General features: G+C 48.8%; 1 protein-coding gene across 1 annotated transcript; it reads left to right on the forward strand.

Annotated features, from left to right (window-relative positions):
• Positions 1-409: 409 nt before the first annotated feature.
• GCH1 (GTP cyclohydrolase 1) lies at positions 410-22,452 on the forward strand. Its single transcript, XM_064715904.1, has 6 exons — positions 410-778; positions 12,767-12,876; positions 15,044-15,099; positions 18,150-18,181; positions 19,076-19,160; positions 20,203-22,452. Exons 1-6 carry the CDS (start codon positions 472-474, stop codon positions 20,327-20,329), a joined length of 717 nt encoding a protein of 238 aa, XP_064571974.1. The 5' UTR covers positions 410-471; the 3' UTR covers positions 20,330-22,452.
• The last annotated feature ends 1,299 nt before the right edge of the window (positions 22,453-23,751 follow it).

Below are 23,751 nucleotides of genomic sequence, written 5' to 3' on the forward strand. Positions count from 1 at the left end.
AGGAATCCCCCCCATACCCTCAGCCCCGAGATCCCCTCGGATCCCCCCGCACTCCCAGCCCGGGGATGCCCCCCGGATCCCTCGTACCCCCGGGTATCCCCAGCCCCGGGTATCCCCTCGGTACCCCCGGCCCACGCCTCAGTCCAGGGACACCCCACACCCCCAGACCGGCTCTCAGCCCCGGAGGATCCCTCGGATCCCCCCAGCCCCGGGTGCCGCCTCCACCCCCGGCGCTCACCCCAACCCGGGGTCCCCTCGGGTCTCCGCTGTCCCCATCCGGGGGATCCCCCCTGTACCGTACCCGTATCCCGGGCGCCCCCTCCCCTCACGGCAGCGGCGGCACCGGCAGCGGCCAATGGGGGCGGCGCGGGCGGGATAAAAGCGGCGGCGTTGTGGCCAGGACGGGCAGGGCCGGCCCGGGGGCTGCACGGCTCGGGCACGGCTCGGCCCCGCTCGGGCACGGCGCTGCCCATGGAGGCGGCGCGGGGCTGGAACGGGTGCGCACGGCGGGAGCCGCCGCCCTCCGCGGCCGCGGAGAAACCGCGCGGGGCCCCGGGCACCGGCACCGGGAGCGGCGGCAGCGGGGAAGGGTGGCGGGGAGAGCGGCCCCGCAGCGAGGAGGACAACGAGCTGAGCCTGCCCGGCCTGGCCGCCGCGTACACCTCCATCCTGCGGGCGCTGGGCGAGGACCCGCAGCGGCAGGGGCTGCTCAAGACGCCCTGGAGGGCGGCCACGGCCATGCAGTTCTTCACCAAGGGCTACCAGGAGACCATCGCGGGTAGGGAGCGCTCCCGGGGCCGCGGGGATGGAGCTGGGATTGATCAATTGATGAGAACTGATCGTTGTCCTGTCACCGCCTCACCCAGCTCGTTATCACCTGTGTGCCTCGCTGTCCTCTCCCTCCCCAAATATCTCGGGTGTTTTTTTATTAAACTCTGTGCAGGTAAAGTTTCCATTCTGTCGTAAGCCTCTCGTTTGGGCGAGCACAGCAAGCGCTTTTGCTTTCTCTCTTCTGATGGAAACTTTTCCAGCCCCGGCGTAGGAACTCGTGGCTTCCCTCCTTCCTCCTCCCCGGCTGTGCTCGGACAGGGTGGGAACCCAATCCAATCCAGGTTTATTTCCATTAGCAGACAGAAGGGGTTTGAGTTTTCTCAGGAAAAGTCCCGTTCTGCCGATGCTTTAATCAAGTGAGGTTGTTCAAAGGTAGGAATGAAACTTAAGGAAGCGAGGTGAGGAGAAAGGAAGAGGAAGGGCGATCCCGTCCCTATCTCGGGGTCCCAGCAGCAAGTGCAGGTGTGCAGAGGAACCCCAGGTTCGCATCCTTGCTCCAGCTGGGTGAAGGTGTGAGGAAAGGAACTATCTGGGATATGTTCTCATCAACAACTCATGACTCCAATGCAGGGTAAATACTGCTTGAAAATGCATCTTTTTACATCGCTTTTCCTCTTCTCAGCCTGTTGGACTGTACCCAGTACAAACAGTAAAAAAGAGCCTGGAGATCTTGGGAATTCCCCTTTCTGCTCCTTCTTACAGTAAAGGCGAGTTCCTGTCAGTGAGGGATGCAGAGAGCCAGCAAGGATCCCTGAGTGTGGCTGAGGAAGGGCTGCTCCTGCCCTGCTCTGGAATCAGCACTGGGGTGCTGAGCCTGCCCCAGGCGCCATCAGGATGCTTTGCCCAAAGCAAAGGCTGCACTGTGCTATTGATGGCATCAGGGAGCTCCTGCTGCCACATCAGAGCCCTTTTCTAAGGGCACCAGGCTTCAGCTTAAAGGCTGGGGTTTGTCTTTAGTTTCTTTTTTATTTCTCTGCTGTTGGCTCTTTCGAAATCAGATTTCTACAACTTCCAGCATTCACTTACTCACAGCCAAGAGCTTAAACTCCTGTGCCACTGTTGTGTCCCAGGAACAGCATTTCTGCCCTGGAGGTTGCTCTGCCTTTCAGATCAAGCCAGGTTTTTGGTTCATAGCTGGGAGCAGCTCTGGGCTCCTTGTTCCTCTCTTAGTCCTGCTGCACGGTGTGTTTGAGGTGAGGTTTCATCTTTTATTTACTGGGATTGACTTTCCTGCTGTAAAACACAGAAGGTCTCTCAGCCATCCTGCCAAGCTCTAGCACAGGGAATGTTTCCAGTGATAACTTGAGCACGAATTTCTGTACTGAACCTGGATGAGGTTGCTGCCCTTCTCAAGTCCTCTCTTACCTTGGTGCCAGTTCTGTGTGCTCACGTTACCTGAAGTAATTTTAAAAACTTTTTTCTGCTCCAAGCTGGGTTCTCTGGGATCTTCTAATCTCTCACATTCATTTAATTAAGCAGAGTAGTTCTGATACTCCCCTCCTCTGATTATCCATAGGGGAGAGCTGTTTTATATCCAAGGACAGAAAATGTCACTGCTTGTGCTCTGCTCCTGGGCTGCTTTTTTCTTTTTAGGAAATCATGTCAGGCTGGGACACAAACATTCCTTCCTGTGTCAGGTGGAGAATGCTTTTACTTTCCAGCCATTCACCCCTTCTTGGAGGATGCTCAGCTTCCACTTTTCCCAGCCAGACAGAAGGAAGAGCTGCAGCTGAAGCACAAGCCCACAGCAGATAGCAAAGCAAGTGGTGGATGAAGAGTTTGTTAGGAGAATCAATATGAGTAAATTCTTCTTCTTACAGAGTTTTAAATACCTGATGAACCTTAGAGCCAACAACTACAGAACATTTGGGCACAAGAGTAGCTTTGGGACTGCTGCTGTCCCTGCTGCAGCATCCTGTGCTGTTCCCTTGGTTATACTAATCCAGCTCTCTGCCTGGCCAGGCTGGCAACTGGACCAGCAAGTGAAAAAGAAAATAAACCAAAACCAGCCCAAACCCTCCCCAAAATCCTGACAAGAAGCAGCCCTGACCTCTTGTTTTCCCAGGCTTTTATTTTGCAGCTTGTTCAGCTCCTCCTGTGGAGCTGTCTGGGTTAAAGCAGGGATTTGCAGGGTGTGTTTTGAGGAGTGTTTCCATTTTATCCCTGCAACAGGCAGAAGATGAGGGGCTCTTACAATAGCTGCAAGTTCCATCCTCCCAGGGAAGGTTCCTCAGGTAAAAGCTCAGTGGTGGTGGTTGTACAACCACATGGCCAAAGTGTGTGTGTGTGTTGCAACAGGTCCCTGCTGAGCTCACAGGGCTGGAGGTGCTGCCAGAGTGTGCAGCCAGCAGGGAGTGACACAGGTGACCCAGGGCAGTGAATGGCAGAGCAGGGACAGGCTTTAATGTCAGCCCTGTGACCTCGCCTGCTGCAGCATCTGCCCTGGGGAGGGGGAAGCAATTAGTGTCTGATGGAGTTTTCATTTTCCATAAAGGAACACAAAGGAAGATGTGATATATACACCCAAATTATAGAATTGTTTAGGTTGGAGAAGCCCTCTGAGATCATCGAGTCCAACCATTCCCCAGCACTGCCAAGGCCACCACTGTCCCCTGTCCCCAAGTGCCACATCCACAGAGCTTTTAAATCCCTCCAGAGAAGGGCACTCTACCCTTGCCCTGAGGCAATGCCTAATCACACTTTCAGTGAAGAAATTTTCCCCAATATCCAATCCAAACCTCCCTGGCACAGCTTGAGGCCATTTCCCCTTGTCCTGTCCCTGTTCCCTGGGAGCAGAGCCCCATCCCCATGGCTGTCCCCTCCTGTCAGGAGCTGTGCAGAGCCACAAGGGCCCCCTGAGCCTCCTTTGCTCCAGGCTGAGCCCCTTCCCAGCTCCCTCAGGGATTCTCCAGACCCTTCCCCAGCTCAGTTCTCTCCTGAGTGTAAAGTTGCTGTGCACTGCCAGGTCTGTGTTGGGTGTGCTTGGCTTTCACCTCCCTCCCTGTGTTATTGCAAGGGGATTGGACTGGATGGCCTTTAGGGATCCCTTCCAGCCCAAACCATTCCATGAGCTTTTTGGCTTCTGTGTGTCTGAGAACATAATAATAATAATAACAACTTGGAGCATGGTTAAACGTGCTGTCATTTGATCTCCTGTGCTGGGTGTTGTCACTTGGCTTCCATGACACCTGCTTGTATTTGTATGTTTGTATTTCCCAGAGCTTAGCTTTGTAGTATTGTAGGGAGGATAACACCTGAATTCTGGCTCTCCATTCAGATTTGTGAGCAGCTGAGAAGCTGATTCTGTTTCCAGCTTCTACTCTGTGTATTTCCTGCCTTGTTTTGAGCAGTGCAGAGTGGCTGTTCTGCCTTACCCTCCATTCATCTCTGCTATCTGTGCTCTGCAGCTGCTCAGGGCTGTGTGTCAGAGCCATTAGCAGAGTTTACTTGTTAAATATCTGTATCTGGCTCTTTTTGTTAATTCCAGATTGTCATTTATTAATCCTGGCTTTACCAAAGGCCTCAACCTCTTTCATTGACAGGATGTATTCAAATGTGCTGTTCCCACTCTGTTGTACCAGTCATCACACTTGGCAAGAATGCCCCTAGTGATTTCAAATAAAACCCACCTGGGGACCAGATTAAAAACCCTGACAGCTCAGTGCAGACACTCCAGCACTGGTGTAGACTGGCAGCTGCTGCAACAGAAACCTCTCAGTGTGTTGGTAAGGAGGGCAGAGCAGGAAAGTCACCAAAAAAGTAACTCCCAATTCCATGCAGTGCTTCTGTGCCAGCATCCAAGAGCATCTGTTCTTTTCCAGGGTCAGATCTATCAGATTCCTATTTCTGGGTGTAAATTCTGGATGTAAATTGTGTTTCAGAACAGCCCCCTTGGCTGGTGAGGGCTAACAGCAGGGCTGTGAGAGCCAGGTGCATTTAGCATTTTGAGAGCTGGTTCAGGCAGTTCTGCCACACCAAGGTCCAACCTTGTCCCTCCTTTTACTAAAGGCTTCATGGCATGCTCAGAGGTGCTGTCTGAGGGTCTGACAATAAATATGGCAAAGCACAAGTGTGTGCAAAGGCAGCAAATGAGTGTAAAATGAGAATGAGAATAAATGGATATACAAGGCTGCAGACAGCACTAACTCAACTGAAACTGAAGGTTTCAGACCCAAGCAACTGGTAAGTTACAGAAACAGTGTCAGTGATCCTGCCTTTGAAAGGTGAATCACAAATGAGTTGGTTTGGATTGTGTAATCCTGCAGGAAACATTAGGCACAGGCCTGGACGAGCTGTATCTGCAGGAGGAAGTTAAGTTAAGCTGTTCTCATCAGCCACAAACACTCAGAGCAAAACTTGTTCACCAGTCTGGGCTTGGTGATGGTGGGAGCTGCTGCCAGGGGACTCTCCCAGCCTTTATTCATGTGAGCAGCTCTCAGGCATGTTGGCAGGTTCACCCATCCTTTCAGTGTGTTCAACAGGGAAATGAAAATCAGAAATACTGGGAGGGGATGACTTTGCTTCCTGGACCTCTGGGGTTTGAAAGGCTGCAAGGCAAGTGACTCTGCTGGGCACCTTTTATTTCAAAGCAATAAACTAGTTAGGTCATTTCCTCACTCATCAGTTTGTATGCTTTTCCTACACTGTGGGGTGAAAAAATTCAACCTTAATAATCTTTTCTTCTACTGGATTTGGTATTTTTATAGAGAACAACAATGGTGTAAGCTCCTAAATTTTTCCAGCCGGCTTGGTTTGCTGTGCTGAGGTGCTAAGCATTGCTGTGTCAAAACACACAGTGCCTTGAGCAAACAAGGCTGTTTGATCAGCAGCCCTGCCCTTTGCTGGAGCTGGGGAGCTGCTGTGCTTTCCTGGAACTGAGGAGCTGCTGGCTCATCCATGAGCACATGGCATGTGTTTCATGGAACTGAAGAGCTGCTGGCTCATCCATGAGCACATGGATGTGTTTCATGGAATTGTGGAGCTGCTGGCTGATCCATGAGCCCATGGCATGTGTTTGATGGAATTGTGGAGCTGCTGGAGCACATGGCATGTGTTCCATGGAACTGAGGAGCTGCTGGCTCATCCATGAGCACATGGCATGTGTTTCATGGAACTGAGGAGCTGCTGGCTCATCCATGAGCACATGGCATGTGTTTCATGGAACTGAGGAGCTGCTGGCTGATTCATGAGCCCATGGATGTGTTTCATGGAAATGAGGAGCTGCTGGCTGATCCATGAGCACGTGGCATGTGTTTCATGGAACTGAGGAGCTGCTGGAGCACATGGCATGTGTTTGATGGAATTGTGGAGCTGCTGGCTCATCCATGAGCACATGGCACGTGTTTCATGGAACTGAGGAGCTGCTGGCTCATCCATGAGCACATGGCACGTGTTTCATGGAATTGAGGAGCTGCTGGCTCATCCATGAGCACATGGCATGTGTTTCATGGAATTGTGGAGCTGCTGGCTCATCCATGAGGACATGGCATGTGTTTCATGGAACTGAGGAGCTGCTGGCTCATCCATGAGCACATGGATGTGTTTCATGGAATTGTGGAGCTGCTGGCTCATCCATGAGCACATGGCACGTGTTTCATGGAACTGAGGAGCTGCTGGCTCATCCATGAGCACATGGCATGTGTTTCATGGAATTGTGGAGCTGCTGGCTCATCCATGAGCACATGGATGGGATCTGTTAACAGCTGAAACCTCAGCCCTGCTCTGCTCCAGCCGGGGCAAACCAGAGGTTGGGAAATTCAGGGTTGTTCAGAGAGAGGTTTCTTGGCATTTCTTCAACCTCTGCCCCCACAGAAGGGAAGCCTACCATGCTGGAACACACACTAATTGCAGTGAAACTTCTGGGAACTGGGATTTTCCTGGATCATCTCCCCTTCCTGTCAATGCTCAAGTAACACTAAGCTTGGTTGGGTTTTGTTAGGAATCTATTAAATTTTGTGGCCTCTTGGATCTGAGCTGTTGCAGGCTTCTGATCTTTCATGTTGCTCTTCTAAAGAGTTTTGTCTTTGATTTTTCCTTTGTTTCAGAAAGAAGTGTGGGTGAGCACCTTCTGTCACATGGGACATTGAAATGGTTATTGAAAAATCCTGATACATTTTAATGAGCATCTCCATAATGCTGCTTTCCCTCACATTAATAAACCTCCTGTCAGAGGACAACTTCTAGAACCTAATCTTGGCTTCATCTGTCTGCAGGAGCTGGTCTGTTATGAATAGACTCCAGTCTCCCTACAACATGGAGGGTATCTCACAGGAAAATAAACAAATCTGTACAAATCACAGCCAGAATTAGCTGAACAGCAATAATGCTGCTCCTTTATCTTTGCTTCTGTGAAATGTCCCTTGAACCACAAGTCTGGTTCATCTCCCTCCTGGTAACTGAGGGATTGAGCTTTGCTTCTGAAGCAAATGTTCCTGTCTGAAGCTGGGTGTCTGTTTCTAGAGCTTTGGTGATGAAATCTGAAATAGTAGCCAGAAACTTGTAAGTTCTTTTGTTTCTAAGGTTTCTCCTGGTTTCTGCTAGAAGGTGTGTTATCACAAGTGTTCATTTCTCAGCATCTTTTGAACCCTATTGCCTATTTAAAGTCATGTGGCATCTCAGGCTGTGCCTCTTTCTAGAGCTCTTCAAGACTTCTTGAAGCAAATGACATACCCAGAGCCTCCTTTTCTTAGCAACCTGAAGTCATTCACTTTCTGCAGCAGTACAAGCCCTTTACATTAATGTTTTCATAGCCTGGGTCTCTGAATGCATCACAAATTCCTGGTGCCTTTTTCATACTCAAAGGCTGCAATAATTTTCTTGTTGCTTCTCTGGAATCTTTTCCCTAACTACAGTTACCTGTAATGTCATCACATGAATAATGAAAAACAAAGCCAGGTTTAACTTTACATTTTACTGCTCACCCAGCAGTAGCTGAGAGGTTTTTCCAGCAGTTCCCTCCCAGATTTCATCCTGACCATGCTGGTTTCCCTGCCACACATCCAGCTGCTAACTGGTGTCTCCTGCAGTCACATCTGTCCTCAGCTGGGCAGGAACTCTGGGAAAGACAACCAGAAACATCTGCAGCATTCCCCAGGTGCTTCTGCCTTAAAGACCTTAACCTTGGCTGGCTCCTGGCACTGCTCTTCTGGAGCAATGACCAAACCATGACCTGCTCCTGGCCCATCTGAGCTCCCTGCCACTGCTTTGGGGGTAACTCTGTGTTCTGGAGGTGCCTGAGCTCAGACACTGCTTTAGTTGTCACAAACATCTTTTATGGAAAATCCTTTCCTTAGGATTTTTCCTCCTGAGAAGCTGAGAGGCCTCAGGAACAAAATGTAAACAATGGTTATCTGCTGCTGTGGAATGCAACAGGTGCATCTGTGATTGGTCCATGTGGTTGTTTGTAATTAATGGCCAATCACAGCCCAGCTGGCTTGGACTCTCTGTCCGAGCCACAAACCTTTGTTATCATTCTTTCTTTTTTCTATTCTTAGCCAGCCTTCTGATGAAATCCTTTCTTCTATTCTTTTAGTATGGTTTTAATGTAATGTATATCATAAAATAATAAATCAAGCCTTCTGAAACATGGAGTCAGATCCTCGTCTCTCCCCTCTTCCTCAGACCCCTGTGAACACCATCACACAGTTTGTTTGGGGGGTGTGAGCTGTCCCATAGGATGTGATCCTGCCTTGGCCCATTCCTGCCCTGCCTGTGGCACTGTCACTGAGGAGAGCGAGGGACAGAGGGGACAGCCAGGACCTGTGAATTGGGGTCAGGAGAGCCTTGTCCTTCTGTCCCTGCCAGGATGGAGGGATGAGCTCCTGAGGCTGCCTTGACCCTGCTGGCGCTGAGCAACCTGCGCTCAAATTGCAGCTGTGAGGCAGCTGAGCACCCCAGGGAAGTGCTTAAAGCCCTGGTGGGAGCAGCCTGCATCACTGCACTCCAGCACAGCGAAAAAGGCAGCTCTGGATGCTGTGAGCTGCTGCAGCGCTGCCATCCCTCCTCCCCTTCCCCTCCCCAGCCCGTGCTGGGTGGGCTCTGCCTTCTCTCATTGCCAGAGGTGCTTTTGCTTTGCTGTGTCACATTAAAGCCATGCAAATAGTTTCTATAGCAACAGGTGTCTTTGCCGAGCTCTGACGCAGAATCCTGAAAGGTCTTTCTCATTCTGTCTTCACCCGGTTCTGATTTTTCATTTTATCAACTCTTTTTTGAAGATAAAGGGCAAATTAATTCTGCTCTGTTTCAGGAGTTAACTTGCAGCACAGGTGGCTGTTTAGTTTCAACAGCCCACTGAAGTTTTTGCACAAAGAACTGAACTTTCGGCTGAAGGAAAATTCAGCTGGAATCATTTAGAGAGCACAAACTCTCTGTACAAACCATGAAGTCAAACTAGTGAAGCATGGTCTGGTAGGTAGAGTGAAAGAATGGGAAAAGGGGCAAAAACTTGTCCCCAGCTTTGCTTCTGCCCTGTTTAGTCTGAGGCTGTTTCCCCTCCTGTTCTTTTCAGCTCTGTTAAATTTTCCAGAACATGTGCTGCAGCACACAGGCTGAGCTTTAATGAGCTGTTTGATGCTGTTGCAAATGGGAAAAAATAGAAAAAAAAAATAAAAAAACCTCTAAAAAAACCCTGACAAATTTAGATAAGATGGTGTTGCCTCCCTGCACAAGGTGTTTGAGTCTGTGCCAGGGAAGTGTCTCCTGTGTGATCACTGCCAACAGCTGCTGCAGTGGGACACAGGGAGAAGCAGCTGAGGAAAGATGCTCTGCTCACTCTGCTTTTGTCACCTCAGGGCTTGGGCTGCAAAGGGGAAGGTGTAGGGATGGGCAGGCTTCAAGCTGGGCTGATTTTCAGGAACAGAGACTTGTGAAGTAGAGACTGGAGCAGAATAGGGATAGGTGACCACTCAAGACCATGGCCATTTACGCAGATGGTGGCCTTCAGCCTCACACTTGGTTTTACCTTTGTGCCCTTGCATCACCTGGCACTTGTGGAGGAGTTTTTGATTTTTGGAGGGCCTAACACTGAGCTGGTTTCTTCCTTTGTGGGCCTTTCTTCTCAGGGAGTAGCTGGTGCTGACAAAACCAGCACATCTCACTGCAGGCACAGTGCAGGTGTTGTCTGTCACCTGGCTGCTACTTGCTGCTAATATTAAATAAATAAAAGGTGCAAAAATGGCAAAACCACTATAAATAAGAAGAGTGAAGCACCTCACAGCTCTGTGGCTGCAATTCTTGATGTGCAGATGTGTTTTCTTACCTCTGAAACTCCCCTGGTTGTGCTGGGGCACTGCGCATGCTGCTGAGGTTGGGTTGTGGCATTAGAGGGGATGTGCAAGAAGGATGGATGCTCTTTTTGCTTCTGTTTGATTGTTCTGGCCCTGAGAGGGATGCAGGGTGCCTTTTGTTCCTGGAGTTGCCTGTGTGGTACTTCTGAGGTCACTAAAACTTCTCTTTTCTCCCCTGAGCTGTGCCCATGATACAACACAGCAGGGAGAGAAAGTTTGTGAGGACCTGCTTATATATATTTTATATGTTATTTAGTATATATCCATCCACATGCACGTGGATATGAGGCTTCAGGAGTGAAGTACCTTCTGTTGTAGCTCTGCTCTGTGTCACACACCAGGACTCTTAATGAGAATTTGGCCATTTCTGGCTGTTCTGAACAATCTGCTTTGCTCGTGCGCTGACGTAAATCCATATCTGACATCAGGCTCTGATATGCTCCTGGTGAGGCTGGTGTGACCTGAGCTGGGGGTCTAATAACAGCAGCAGTCACTCTGGAGATGCTTCGTGGATCTGTTTGGATTTTGTTTTAATAACTCTGGCCACGGCAGCAGGTTTTGTGCAGCCACTGTTTGCTTTTCAGCTGTGGAAATGGCACGGCTGCAGAGTGCTGCAGGAGGGAGCTCAGCACCCAGAGTGCTGCTCTGCCTCCCCTTCCCTCTCCTGTGAGCCTGTTCAGCTCCTCTCTTTTGGGTTCTCCCTTTGCCTGGCTGAATTCAGAATTATACATGTGCCTGATGCTGCCCATGCAATCAAAACCCTCTCCAGCAGTGCTCGGTTTAAACCCAGAAATTCAAAGATCAGAATTATGTGCTTTCACAGAGCCGTTCCCTGGCCTTTTTCATGCCCCTATTCCTGCCCTCTGACCTGATCCAAGCCCTCCTGGGATTCATCCTGGCTGCCTTGGTGGCCAGCCCTGCTCAGGAAGGATCCCGTGTCGCAGGCGGAGCGCGTTTCCAGGGTTACCTGTGCAGGGCTGATAGCAGGCAGGAAATTAAAATGCTCCATGAAGATGATCCCTTATCGGCAGCAGATGGTGGCCATCAGCTGGATGAGTGTGTCAGGGGAAGGCACCAAGGCAAGCAGAGCAGACATCACTGTTGGTTTTGTGTCACCGCCACCGTTGGGTTTGTGTCACCACCACTGGGTTTGTGTCACCACCATCACTGGGTTTGTGTCACCACCATTGGGTTTGTGTCACCACCACCACTGGGTTTGTGTCACCACCATCACTGGGTTTGTGTCACCACCACCATTGGGTTTGTGTCACCACCACCACTGGGTTTGTGTCACCATCATCACTAGGTTTGTGTCACCACCACCATTGGGTTTGTGTCACCACCATCACTGGGTTTGTGTCACCACCACCACTGGGTTTGTGTCACCATCATCACTGGGTTTGTGTCACCACCACCATTGGGTTTGTGTCACCATCATCACTGGGTTTGTGTCACCACCACCACTGGGTTTGTGTCACCATCACCATTGGGTTTGTGTCACCATCATCACTGGGTTTGTGTCACCACCACCACTGGGTTTGTGTCACCACCACCACTGGGTTTGTGTCACCACCACCATTGGGTTTGTGTCACCAGCCCTGCAGGTGCTCGCTGGTGCTTGCAGGGCAGTCCCTGAGTGCCCTGCTCTGCCTGTGGTGTGTGGGACTCTGCTTTCCTGGAAGGAGCTCCAAGGAGCCAGTGTGGCTCCCAGCTGAATTTGTCTGCAGAGTTCCTTGTCCCTGTTATCAGCTCACCTGTACAGGTGGTTGTCTTCTGCAAGTTTCTCCTTCATACATAACTTTTCTTTCTTGTTCTTCAAAAGACCTGGGTTCTTGACTTGGGACTATTCTACTTTTAAGATCTCTGAGCATGGTTCAGGTGCCTGCAATCTCTCTGGAGACTGATGTGCCAGGATTGTTTGGGGATTTGTCAAGGGACTGCTGAAAGTGGAAGATCAGCTGAGGATCCATTCTGAGATTAGCCAGGTGTCATGCTATGTGCTTCTTTTCTTACTGAGCTGTCTCTTCTCCCTTCTGTCTCTGTGGGGGTTTCTGCACCTCCCTCTTCTGCCGACTCTGAGGTGCAGAATTAGGCTGGAGTGTGGATGTGCTGCCCATTTCAGATCAGGACAGCAAATATCTCACCAGATGTGTCTCTGACTTCTGTGTGTACCTGAACAGCTGCAGGATGAAATTTGCCTGCAAAGCCTTCTTGGAGACAGCAATGCTGCTGTTAAATGTTTGCAGGAACCACTGTGGTGGATTTTTAGGTTTTCCCTGGCCTCGGGCTGGCTTTGCTTGCTGGAAGCACAGATGGAAGCCCACAATGTCAGCTGTTAATTGCTCTAAAGAGGTCAGTAATTCTGCAGAGACCAGACCTGTTCTAACCCATGCTCAAGCTATTAATTCAATAGAACACTCCAGGCTGACTTCTGGTGCAGCACGTAGGCAGGGTGACACCGGGGCAAATGCGTGATTGTACCCAAACCAAAACGTGCTTGTGATGTTGCTCCTCACTTCCCTCCCACACCTTAACCCTAAAACCTACAACCCTGAGAGAGCTCTGCCCTCACTACAAGCTTTCTCAGGCCCTGGCTGGAAGAGCCTGCTATGATTTTGGGGTTTATTTTTAATGCAGATGTTTGATTTCAGATGTCCTGAACGACGCCATCTTCGACGAAGACCATGATGAGATGGTAATTGTGAAGGACATAGACATGTTCTCATTGTGTGAGCATCACCTCGTTCCATTTGTTGGAAAGGTAACTCTCCCTCACAGAACAAATGTGGGAATGCACAGTAAAAGACCTTAAGGACATGTAAAAGACTTTGCAGCTGTAGCTACAAAGCTTTTTAAGGCTGTAAGTACTCGCTGCTTACGGCTACAGTCCTAGAAGTTTAATCTTCAGAATACAAACACGGAAGGTCTCCTTAATGTGAGGTTTTATTTGAATTTAAGCTCCTGAAATATAATGCTCAACCTTTGCTAGTCTAAGTAATCTAATGGTTTCTGACATTTCATATCAAAGCTCTTCTCCATGAAGCAGCAGCAAGCCTTGAGGGCAGACATCTCGATATTAAACCAGCTCACCCTGCACACTGGCTCTGTCATGGATTTAGCTCCTGGCTCAGAGCTATCCAGAGCACATCCATCTTTCTGAAACCCCCTGTGAGTGGAACACACTCATTAGCAGCCCTGCCTTAATTATGAGAGCCAGGTCAGGGAGAGGGTGGCCAAAACTGGCTGTGCTTGATTGGGGAGTCCTGTGAAAGGGGCTGGTGCTTCACAGGGTGCTGGAATTGTATTCCCAACAACTTTAGAAAATAAAATTTCTCCAGTTAACCACTGTAGAGGTGATGAGGAGTTCTGAGTGGGAGCTGCACATCTCAGCCTCTTCAGTCCCCTATCAGCACAGAGGATGGAGGTCAGCCTGAGCCATCTGTTGCCACGAGGTGCTCACAGGTCCAAGAGCAGCACGTGCTTGTGCTGTCTGTAAAATTCAATCAGTGCCACATATGTTCCAAGCAAATTGTCTCCCCATAATAAAATACATGAACAGAAACCAGCTGTTTATTTAGCTGAGTCAATTCAGGTTTGTCTGCTGTCTTTTCTTGCTGTTGGTGTTTTGTACTGGAGGACAGGATAACCCCTTTTTCTGTGCAAGCTTTCTGTTGTGCCTGTTACTCTTGGTTGTGTGCACTGTGTATATTCTCCCCATTATTCCTGTGGCAATGTGTGCATTTTTTTTTACATCCAGCTGTTTACCCTGTGTGGTTTGGAGAAATCTCCTCACAAACACCAGCTCATCCTTAAAAATGACTTGGTATGGCTCTGAATATTCAGAGTAACCATTGCCCTGCTGGGTGCACCAAACAGGCTGCAAACACTGACCTGCAGGTCTTGCACTTGCAGTTCTGCCTTACAGGAAATCAAGAAATCTGCAAAAATATGGGGAACAGGATTCAAGGCTTATTTCTAAGCGGTGTCTCTCACTTTGTCTGAAATGGTTCATGTGTCTTTTCAGGTGTCAGTGGGTTGATTGCCTGACAGGAGGGGTAGGAATGAGCAAGTTAGCCAGGTGATCAGGTGTACTGTGGTACCTCCAGTGCAGGTGCAGCAGCACAGGATTCTGAGATGGGGCCTCCAGGCAAAGCCAGAATCCCCCACTGACACTGCCCTGCTCCAGCTTGGCTCATTTTCCAAGTCTCTGGTACAGTGGCACAGGACTGGTTTATAATCTGTTATAACTCTAAACCCACTGGGATTCAGTGAATTCCTAAAAACAAGGAGCTAGATGTCCTTCCCTCCATATCTGAGCACTTTCCTGCTAAACTTCTTCCAATTTAGTTCAAGTACATGTTCAGCAAATCCACATTTGAGCAGGATGGAAGCTGAGTTAATCACCAGTGATCTCTGATACTAAAACAAGAGAAATAATCAAATCAGGAAGTGCAGCCTGATTTTTGGTGGCAAAGCACTTCTTGCCACCAGAACTTTCACTGCAAGTAAAGCACAGTCCCTCTTCCTTCCTCTCCCTAAATCCATTTAAGGCCTTGGAAGAAAAGCATGTTTATTTTGGACAAATCGTGCTGTGCTGAGTAACAGACTGCCTTTGTACCCAGATGCAGCAGTGTTCTGGAGCATTCCTGACACTTGGAGCATGAGCCTTGGCTCCTGGAGGGCTGTGACTTCTCTGCCCCTCAGAAAAGCTCCCCTGTTCCTCACCAGGACCTCGTGAGATGCTCCCAGCCTCAGCTCCACAGTTCCCCAGGCTTGCCTGGTGCCACGTTCCTCCCGCTTGCTGAGACCTCTGGGCTGTGCCAGAGTCAGTCCTGGGGCAAATGCACATCCCGTTGTGTGTGCATGAGTTCCACCTGCCCTTGGGAGGGTGCTTTTGCTGCTGTTAATGGCTCTTCTCCCCTGCCCAGGTGCACATTGGTTATCTCCCCAACAAACAAGTGCTCGGCCTCAGCAAGCTCGCTAGGTAAGTGTTCCAATGAAAGTGATGCTAATTTGTAAAAAGGATTCCAGGCTGTGCTAGCTGTGTTAATCTTGTTAATCTCCTCTCCTTCTAAAGCTCAGCCCACTTTGTGTCCTGGATTTGGATTTAGACCAATCCTCAGCGTTGGTTTTGGGATTCTTTTTTTGGGGTTTTTTTTGTTTGTTGGTATTTTATTTTTTTTATTTTATTTTTATTTTATAATTTATTTTTTATTTTATTTTATGTAAGGACAGATATGTTTTGGAGCTGTTGTTAATTCTCACCAGTGGCTGCAGCAGAGCCCTGATGCTTTTGTAGGTTCCCCCAGAGTCTGCAGGGAGCTCTGAGGCAAAGAACAAGAGAATTTTGTTCTGTTCTAAGGCAAGCCACAAAAAACCAGTGAGAATTTCCAGCTCTTTACCACTTGGGTGTAAATTGGCTAATAAGAACAAAAATCCATAAATGAACACATTTCATGGATATAAATTCAATCTAAAGCTTTCATCTCTTAGCTGACTCTTCAGAAAAATGTGACATTTCTTTCTTTCACTGCAAACTTGCTGAGAGTGCTGTGGGGTAGATTTTATAGATAAAGTTCAGCCTAAGAAACAAAGCAATTGTGATATACTTGAGAAATCCATTTATTATGTAAAATAGCTTTATTTCCTCAGCAAGTGCCCTTGAATCAGTTGTTGCCCTGAGTCTTGTTATTAAGTGACACTTTCTCCTGCTGGTGAGGAAGAGGATGGTAGATCCCTTCAATAAGCAGATTATTTGGGATCAGAGTGGAGAAACAAATGTAGAAATTTGGCTGCAGCTCAGAAACACCACATAGGTTCTGCTTTCCCTGATGGGTCTGTTAATCCTGCTGTAGTTGCAGCAACACTAATGAGAAATTAGCCCTGCAAATCTGCCTGCCTGCTGGGTTTCCTTAGCAGGTAAGAAACGTGTAGGATATGGCAGCAAAATGTCCTAAAGGGATCCAGATCTGTTCTGGGCTCTGCTTGCACAGCAGAGTTGGGTTTGGAAGGGGAAGGGTCCTTGGAGGTCACATCTCACATCTCAGCTGTGTGAATTCATATTGCAGGGAGGCATCTCCCTACCCACAGCAGGGCTTTCAGGAGTGGGCTTTGCTCTGGTTAAAAGGCTGAAAAGATGTTTTTTGTTGTTGTTTTTTTTGTGTGTTTTTTTTTTTTGTTGTTTTTTTTTTTTTTGTTTTTTTTTTTTTTTTTTTTTTTTTTGTTTCTTTTTTTTTTTGTTTTTTTGGTTTTTTTGTGGCTGTAGGAGCTGCTGGAGTTGCAGGCTGGGGTTCTGAGCTGTCAGACCTGCAGCCGCTGGGTAAAATCCTCATCTCCTGTTGGCTGCTCATATTTGGGGATGTGTGTGGCATCCCATGGCTGGTGTTGAGTTCTGGGTGGGTCTTTAGGTGGGGCAGGGCTGGGGGGGTTTGGTTTTTGGAGTTGAATCCATTCCTCCTGAAGAGACTGTCCTGACCACAGGGTTTCATTTCTGCAGGGCTCCGATGCAGCATCAAGGATCACATTTGAAATGTGCATCCACTGCTTTGTGCTTGCTCTGGTCTCTGTTTCTCTCTTGACTGCAGCTGGAAAAGGAGCTCAAAATGCTTTTCATGGAATTTTTTTTTTTAAATGCAAGTGGGACTATGGTGCTGGAAAGATACAAATTTCCTCCTGTTTATCCTCAGAATGGAAACCTGCATCAAAATATGTGCAAGGCTTCCTGCACTGTGCTCAAAGCTCAAATCTTGCCTCTGTCTAAAGTGAGGGTGAGACTCCCATATTCTGCAATAATGAAGAGATTAGGTTCTTGTATAACAAAATGTTCTCACTTTTGAGTGCTCACCATGAAGAGGTTTGGGGGTCAAACTGTGCCTGCCTTTGGTGCCCTGCATAATGCAGCCAGTGTTCAAGCAAAGATTTGTGAGGCTGTTGGTGCTCTAGGCCTAATCTTTCATAATAGGATTAGTTTTATGTGGTGAGTTTCTGTAGTTGTGGATGACCTGCATTCAGTAAACAAACATCTTTCCCTGGGTTTTAAGCTCAGGCTTGAAAATGCTCTTTCAAATAACTGTTTTTACATAAACACCTTGTTAGGACTTCTTCTGTGCAATATCTGAGCATGTTTCCTATCCATATGGTTAATCTAAATATTGTGTTGCTTTGTTTGATGCTGTAGCACAACCATTTCATTGCTGGAGGGCAGTTTGTGCATTTAATTCTCTCTCAAAAGCAGCAGGAGAGTCTCATTGTCAGGGATGATTCTTGTAAGTGATGCTTGAGGCTGCCAGCCAGTGTCTGGCTTTTGTCTGGTGTGCCCAGACAGGTATCAAAGCTTTACAGCAACTCCTTTTTGTGGCCACTTGAAGTGTAATTAAGCATTTGAGCTTGGCATGAACAGCCCCTGCAGTTACAGAGCAATTATATGGATTTTTTAAAATGTGTGGATTCTGGAGCTGTCATTGAGTGTCACTTCCACTGCCACCAATGGCTTAAATTTGGAGTTGTATTGAGGTGATCCCTACTGAAATGTGAAGGATGGGGTGAGATATGAGTGGGTGGAGAGATTCTGTTTTAAATAAGACCAATTCTGTCTCATTGTTCTCAGCTAAATTTGTGGTCAAATGCAAGAATCCAAAACATTTCTTGCTCAATTCTGGGCATCCATTATCTGAGCTGACCTTAAGGCAGCGTTTGGTCTAGTCTGAAACACAGGGAAATGTTCCGAAATTAGGGAGATTTTGGACATGAATTCCCCCATAGCTGTGTGATGCAGGTGGGTGGGGATACAAGGAATTCCAAACCAGCAGAAGGAGGCCAGAGGAGTGACTGGTTTGCCCTGAAATAATCCCTGGTGCTGCAGGTGGGGGGAACCTTGTCAGTCCCCACAGGGATGTGCCAAGGGCAGGCTGAGATGTTCCTCACAGCCATGGATTCACACAGGGGTCTCTTTAAACAGCACCAAATTAATTGTGAAGATCAGTCAGTGGCCAGCTGGGAATAACTGTAATATTGTCTTTTTCCTTTCTCCTTTAGGATCGTGGAAATATACAGTAGAAGATTACAAGGTAAACACGAAATTTGGTGTTTGGTGTGTGCTCTCCTCTCCTAGTCAGTGCAGGGGGCTGGTAACTGGAAATGTGGAGTTTAAGAGGGGAGAAAAATGTTTCTTGAAGAGGTTATGTTGCTGTTCTTAGCCCCTGCATTCCCAGTGAAGGTAACTTCTGCCTAGGGAACTAAATGGAGCCTGGAACTGATTCCAGGGATGAATGTGCTCCAGGTAGAGCTGCCAGGAATAGCTAAACCAGTTGGATGCTGCTGGGGATGAGTTCTCCTGCAGAGATTTGGAGAGATGCCTTCAGGAATCCTTGGAGCAAGGAGCAGGAGCTGCCTCCTGCCCCTGAGAAGGAGAGGAAGCTGCAGGGCCCAAACCTTGGGCTGGGCTGATCCTGCTGCCTTTGTCCCGTGGTTAAATTTGGCCTGGTCTTGGCAAAAGAAGTCTCAGTGACCACCAGGCTGGTGAATAGAGGGTGCTGGAGCTGCAGGAAGTGAAGCTTTGCAGGACAAATCTCATTTTTGATCTCAGCTTCCTTTCCCTAAGAAGAGAAATTGGGCGTGTGGAATAAACGGTACAGCAGGAACGTTGGGAGCAAACACATTAAAAATTGAAACAGAGCAGAGAGGCAGGAAAATCCTCTTGCAAAATAGGAAATGGAGGAGCTGGTAGAACAAATTGTGGTTGGAGAGATGGAATGCAAAGTGGCTCCAAAGATAAACAAGAAAATAAGAGGTCTGTTGCAGGATACAAACGGAAAAGAGGATGGACGGGGCTGGGAGCACCCTGGTCTGGTGGGAGCTGTCCTTGCCCATGGTGGAGGGTTTGGAATGGGAATGAGATGGGCCTGAATGTCCCTTCCAACCCAGACCATTCTGGGAGCCTGAATTCCCCGTTGTTCCCCCAGTCCAGGAGCGCCTTACCAAACAAATCGCCATCGCCATCACAGAGGCCTTGCAGCCCGCCGGGGTCGGCGTCGTCGTGGAGGCCACGTGAGTGAAACCAGAGCTCCAGGGGGGATCCAGGGGGGGATCCCAAAGCTCCAGGGGGGGGCAAGGAATTTCAGGGGTGGGATCCCAGTTCTGTGTGATCCCAGGAGTTCCAGGGGTGAGATCCCAGGTGTTCCAGGGGTGGGATCCAGGTGTTCCAGTGGTGGGATCCCAGCTCTGTGTGATCCCAGAAGTTCCACAGGTGGGATCCCACATCTGTGTGATCCCAGAGTTCCAAGGGTAGGATCCTGGCTCTGTGTGATCCCAGGAGTTCCACGGTGAGATCTCAGATCTGTGTGATCCAGAGTTCCAAGGGTGGATCTGGCCTGTGTGATCCCAGGTGTCCCATGGGTGTGATCCCAGCTCTGTGTGATCCCAGAGTTCCAAGGGTGTGATCCCAGCTCTGTGTGATCCCAGGTGTCCCATGGGTGTGATCCCAGCTCTGTGTGATCCCATGTGTTCCAGGGTGGGACCCAGGAGTTCCATGGGTGGGATCCTGGTCCGTGGGATCCCTGTGCTGCAGGGCTGGTGCACGGTGGCTCTGTGCTGTGCTTGGTTGTCAGGCAGAGGGATTAGTAATTACAATAATAATAACAACAACACTATTAATAATAACTTATTGCTACTAGTAATAAAAAATGAGCAATCCTGATGTGCTGGAGCCCATATTTAGAGTGCCTGATCCTGTGTGGAGATGTGGCAGTGAGGAGCTGCCCCACTGCACCAGGTCCATGCCCTGTGCTCCTGCTGCCTCCTGGAGCAGTCAGAGCCTGGGAGCAGCAGCAGGCAAGTCCTGTGAGCAGAGTGCCCCTTGGGAAGGTGGGATTTCCTGGGATCAGAGGGAAGGCAGAGCTCAGTGGCTGAGGATGTGACCCTTCCACAGCTGAGGAGCTGCAGGTGCCATTTCTGCTTGTGGAAGGTTTTGTGACCTTCCCAGAACTGAATGTCACCGTGTAAGAACCATCTCTCCCTGTGGGATTCCCTTCCCCAGCAGTGTTCCTGGTGCCCTGACTTTCTCTAGGCATAATTTTGTGCTCTCTCCTAGGCACATGTGCATGGTGATGCGCGGGGTGCAGAAAATGAACAGTAAAACTGTGACCAGCACCATGCTGGGCGTGTTCCGGGAGGACCCCAAGACCCGGGAGGAATTCCTGACCCTCATCAGGAGCTGAAACTGTGTCACCCTCTGGATTGTCCTGTCCTGTGTCGCTGTCTGTCCTTGTCCCCACGTCCCAGCTCCAAACCCAATGGTTGTGAATTGTTGTCATGGTCCTTGTGCAGTGGGAGGCTCCTGGTGGCACCTGGGGAAGGTGGGATGGGGGAGGCTCCTCCTGGATTCCCACTGATGCCACAGGGTTACCAGCCACAAACAGGAGTTTGGAAATGTTCTTCCATCCTTGATGCAGAATATCCAGCGGTCAGGAGAGAAGTGGGGCTCAGGAGTGAAATGGATATGTTGTGTTTATGAGAATAAATGTGGGGCAGCACAGGAAACACCTGAAAGGATTGTGGATCTTTGTAGGGTTGGGATTGTCCTGAATTATTGGTCTGAATTATGTTTTATTGCAAGTCCTGCAGTGGCTGTTTCAGTAGCTGGATATGTGTGTTATACCTCTGAATTGTTACCTCTGGTGTGTTTTATATTCTTGCTAGTATTAACCTTCCTTTTCTGTGTATTTTTTTTTGTTTGTTTGTTTGAGAAATGTGTAGACTCCATTTTTCCTCTCAACAGGCAGGGAATTAACTTCTGAATTATTTGGGGCACAGCCCTGTCTCAGTACAAAGGGGTTTGTGCACCTTTTTCTCTGTGCCTCAGAAGCTCTGACCACTTGAACTGTCAGTCTCTTACTGCTTTTAAGGAAACTTTAACAGAGGAGAGGAAAAAAACCCTGCAGAGTCTCTCTGCAGAGTACTGAGGTATCCAAAGAGGTTTTTAATATTTATATCTTGAGCTTTGCTTCTTGGATTTTCACGGGTTAGACTGAGAAGCTAAAATCAGTCTGATAATGTGAAAATGAAGATTTGCAAGCATTCCAAGGTTTCCATTTCCAATGCTGGACCAAAGGTGGGCATGAAATCCTGAGCACAGCACAGTCACCTCCCCTCCCTGCCCACAGGTTGGGTTATTCCAGGGCAGAGCAACCTGGAGTGACAGCAGCTCTCATTTCATAAGAGCAGCTGACAAAAGCATTTCCAGGGCCACCAGGATGAATCAAACCACATTTTCCCCCACCCCTGCGTATGTGGCAACCTCTGTAAGTGTCAGAATTGGTACAAAAAGTTTCAGTCCAGCTGGACTTGGCTGAACTTCTGCTTTGTTGCCATTTTAATGGGTGTTTTGTAACTCTTAATTGGGAAAAGATGAGGAGCAAATGAGAACCACCCTGCTCACAGTGAGCTTGCAAAACAGATGTGAGCCAGGGGCGTGGGTGCCCACAGGTTCCCAGGGCTCTCTCTGCTTTGTGGACATCAATCCAAGCTGTCCCTGAAGCTCAGGGCAGTTCCTGCTCTGCCCAGCTCCATCTCACCAAAATTCCTCCCTCTTGCTCCAGTTCCAAACAGAATGAAAATCATGTCTGGTCAGATTGGGCCTAAAGAGCTTTTTCAAGGAGAACAAGCTCATGTGTTTAATTACACTAATTTCACCTTGAGGACCTGAAGAGCATTATTGAAGAATCTTTTGGAGCATCCTCTGCCCTGGGTTTGTAGGATTGGGTGCTGTGATAGTGTTTGTCTCTGGTGTGAGCAAGCTGTGCTGCACATTGCTAAGCCACACCAACTCCATGGCATTTCAGTTTTCAGTTCAGTTTGTTACAAATTTCCAGCTGAAAAGCCTTAAACCTTTCTTGCCTGATGTTGGCAGTGAACCTCTCCTTTTAGCTCGACTGGAAGGAGATTTTGGGGACCAAAGGGCACACACCAGTACACTTATTTCTCTTTCCTTAATTCAGTTTGGGAATTAAATCTCTGTAAAACACTGTGTTGGTCCTGAGGCACCAAAAAAGTTGTGTTTTAACCACTTATCTCTATTCAGGATAAAGTTCATGTTGCACCACCACTGTTCTTTATTTCCACGTGACCTGTAGTCCTTAAAACACACCTCTCTCTACTCGTGGCCTTGGATTTTGTTCCCTTTTTTGCTGTTGTCGATCTCAGTGAGTTTTTTGGGATGTCAGCATTGTTCAGACACAGGAGCTTTAACTACACCCCGTGTGTAAATATGTAAAGGATGTACAGCCCCTGTTGTGCTGCTCTCCAGTGCATTGTCTCTGAAACATTAAAGCAAAATGTTCTCCTTTGGAGTGGGAGCATCCTTGAGGTGATGGTTCTGCACAGGGGAAGGGAGACAGAGCTCCCTGCCCTCATTTGGGGATGGTTTTCACTCATGGATGAGGTGCTGGGTTGGGTGGTGCTGTTTTCCACAGGGGAGTCCCCAGCTGGTGAATGGGAAGCAAAAAAACCTCCAGGATTTGTTGTCACCTTCTTCTCTTATGCTGCTGCTTGGAGCCAGGGGAATCCAGAGCAGAAACACTGGAGCAGGGCTGGTGAGGGGCAGGGGCTGCTCCTGGCATTGAGCTTGGGGGTTTCACCCTCTTCTTGTACCCTCTGTGCTCTTCTTGAGCTGTCCTGGACCTCACATTAACCTGAGGAAATTCCTGGTCCCTGGCCTGAACAGATAAATCCCATCAGCATCCGTGACAAGGGACCTCGAAGGTGAAACCAGGGTTGGGTTGGGTTGCCCCAAAGTTGTCCCCAGGGTGGGTAGATGGGCTTAAAGCCATTCCTCCTGTCCTCCAGCCTCCCAGGAAGCAGATATTGCTGGGATTCAGGGGAAAAAATAATATATAAAATGCATGGATGGCAGCCTGGTGATGGGCAGGGCAGCCCAAGTGCAAGGGGAGGGGTCCCAGGGTCTGTGTCCACCCTGGGGGCCAGGAGGGGAGAAGGGAGGGTGGATGAAGCCTCCTCCAGCCCCTTCTGTCCTTTGGATCCAAATGCTCTGAACTGTGTGGAAATAAATCCCCTGGGAAGCCCCAGGAGCGTTGGCAAGGCCCATCCCTGTGGTGAGGCTGATTCTGCCTTTCCCACAGCTCTGCATGAAAGCTGCTGCTTGTGGTGGGAAATGGCCTGCTGGGGAAAACAGGCACTTCTGCAAGGAATTATCTGTTTTAAAATTTTTTTAAGGTGTGGGATTGGGAAGGAGCTTCACTGGCTTTGCCATCGTGGGAAAATCTGTTTTCATGGGGCCGAAAAAATATTTTGCTTCCAATACTTTGCTTTATAGCTAAAAACCCCTAAAACCAAAACCACCAAAAAACCCCCAAAAATCTGCAACTGAAAGCTAAAACAGAAGGACCAAAAGCTGTTAAACAAGGGGACATCCTCCCAGCCCTGACCTGCCCCATTTCCCAGGACTCCACCTGATTTATCACGAGCTCCATTCCTTTCCTGATGCTCTCCAGTGCTATGTGTTGCTTATCAATTTTATTTTCTCAAGGGAAAATATCTGAGCAGCTTCTTTGAGGTTTTTTCCTCTCCCTTTGGTTATTTTGGGTGTCTCCCATCACCTCCTGCCCCTGTGCTGTGGAGTGAC

Source organism: Zonotrichia leucophrys, chromosome 5, assembly GCF_028769735.1.
Source record: "Zonotrichia leucophrys gambelii isolate GWCS_2022_RI chromosome 5, RI_Zleu_2.0, whole genome shotgun sequence".
Taxonomy (NCBI): domain Eukaryota; kingdom Metazoa; phylum Chordata; class Aves; order Passeriformes; family Passerellidae; genus Zonotrichia; species Zonotrichia leucophrys.

Bases quoted from the DNA above. Each gene is read 5' to 3' on its own strand.
- GCH1 (XM_064715904.1), top strand. From the start codon at position 472: ATGGAGGCGGCGCGGGGCTGGAACGGGTGCGCACGGCGGGAGCCGCCG. The intron at 15,100-18,149 runs GTAAGTGTTCCA...TTTCTCCTTTAG, and splicing joins GGCCTCAGCAAGCTCGCTAG to GATCGTGGAAATATACAGTA. The intron at 19,161-20,202 runs GTGAGTGAAACC...GCTCTCTCCTAG, and splicing joins GGCGTCGTCGTGGAGGCCAC to GCACATGTGCATGGTGATGC.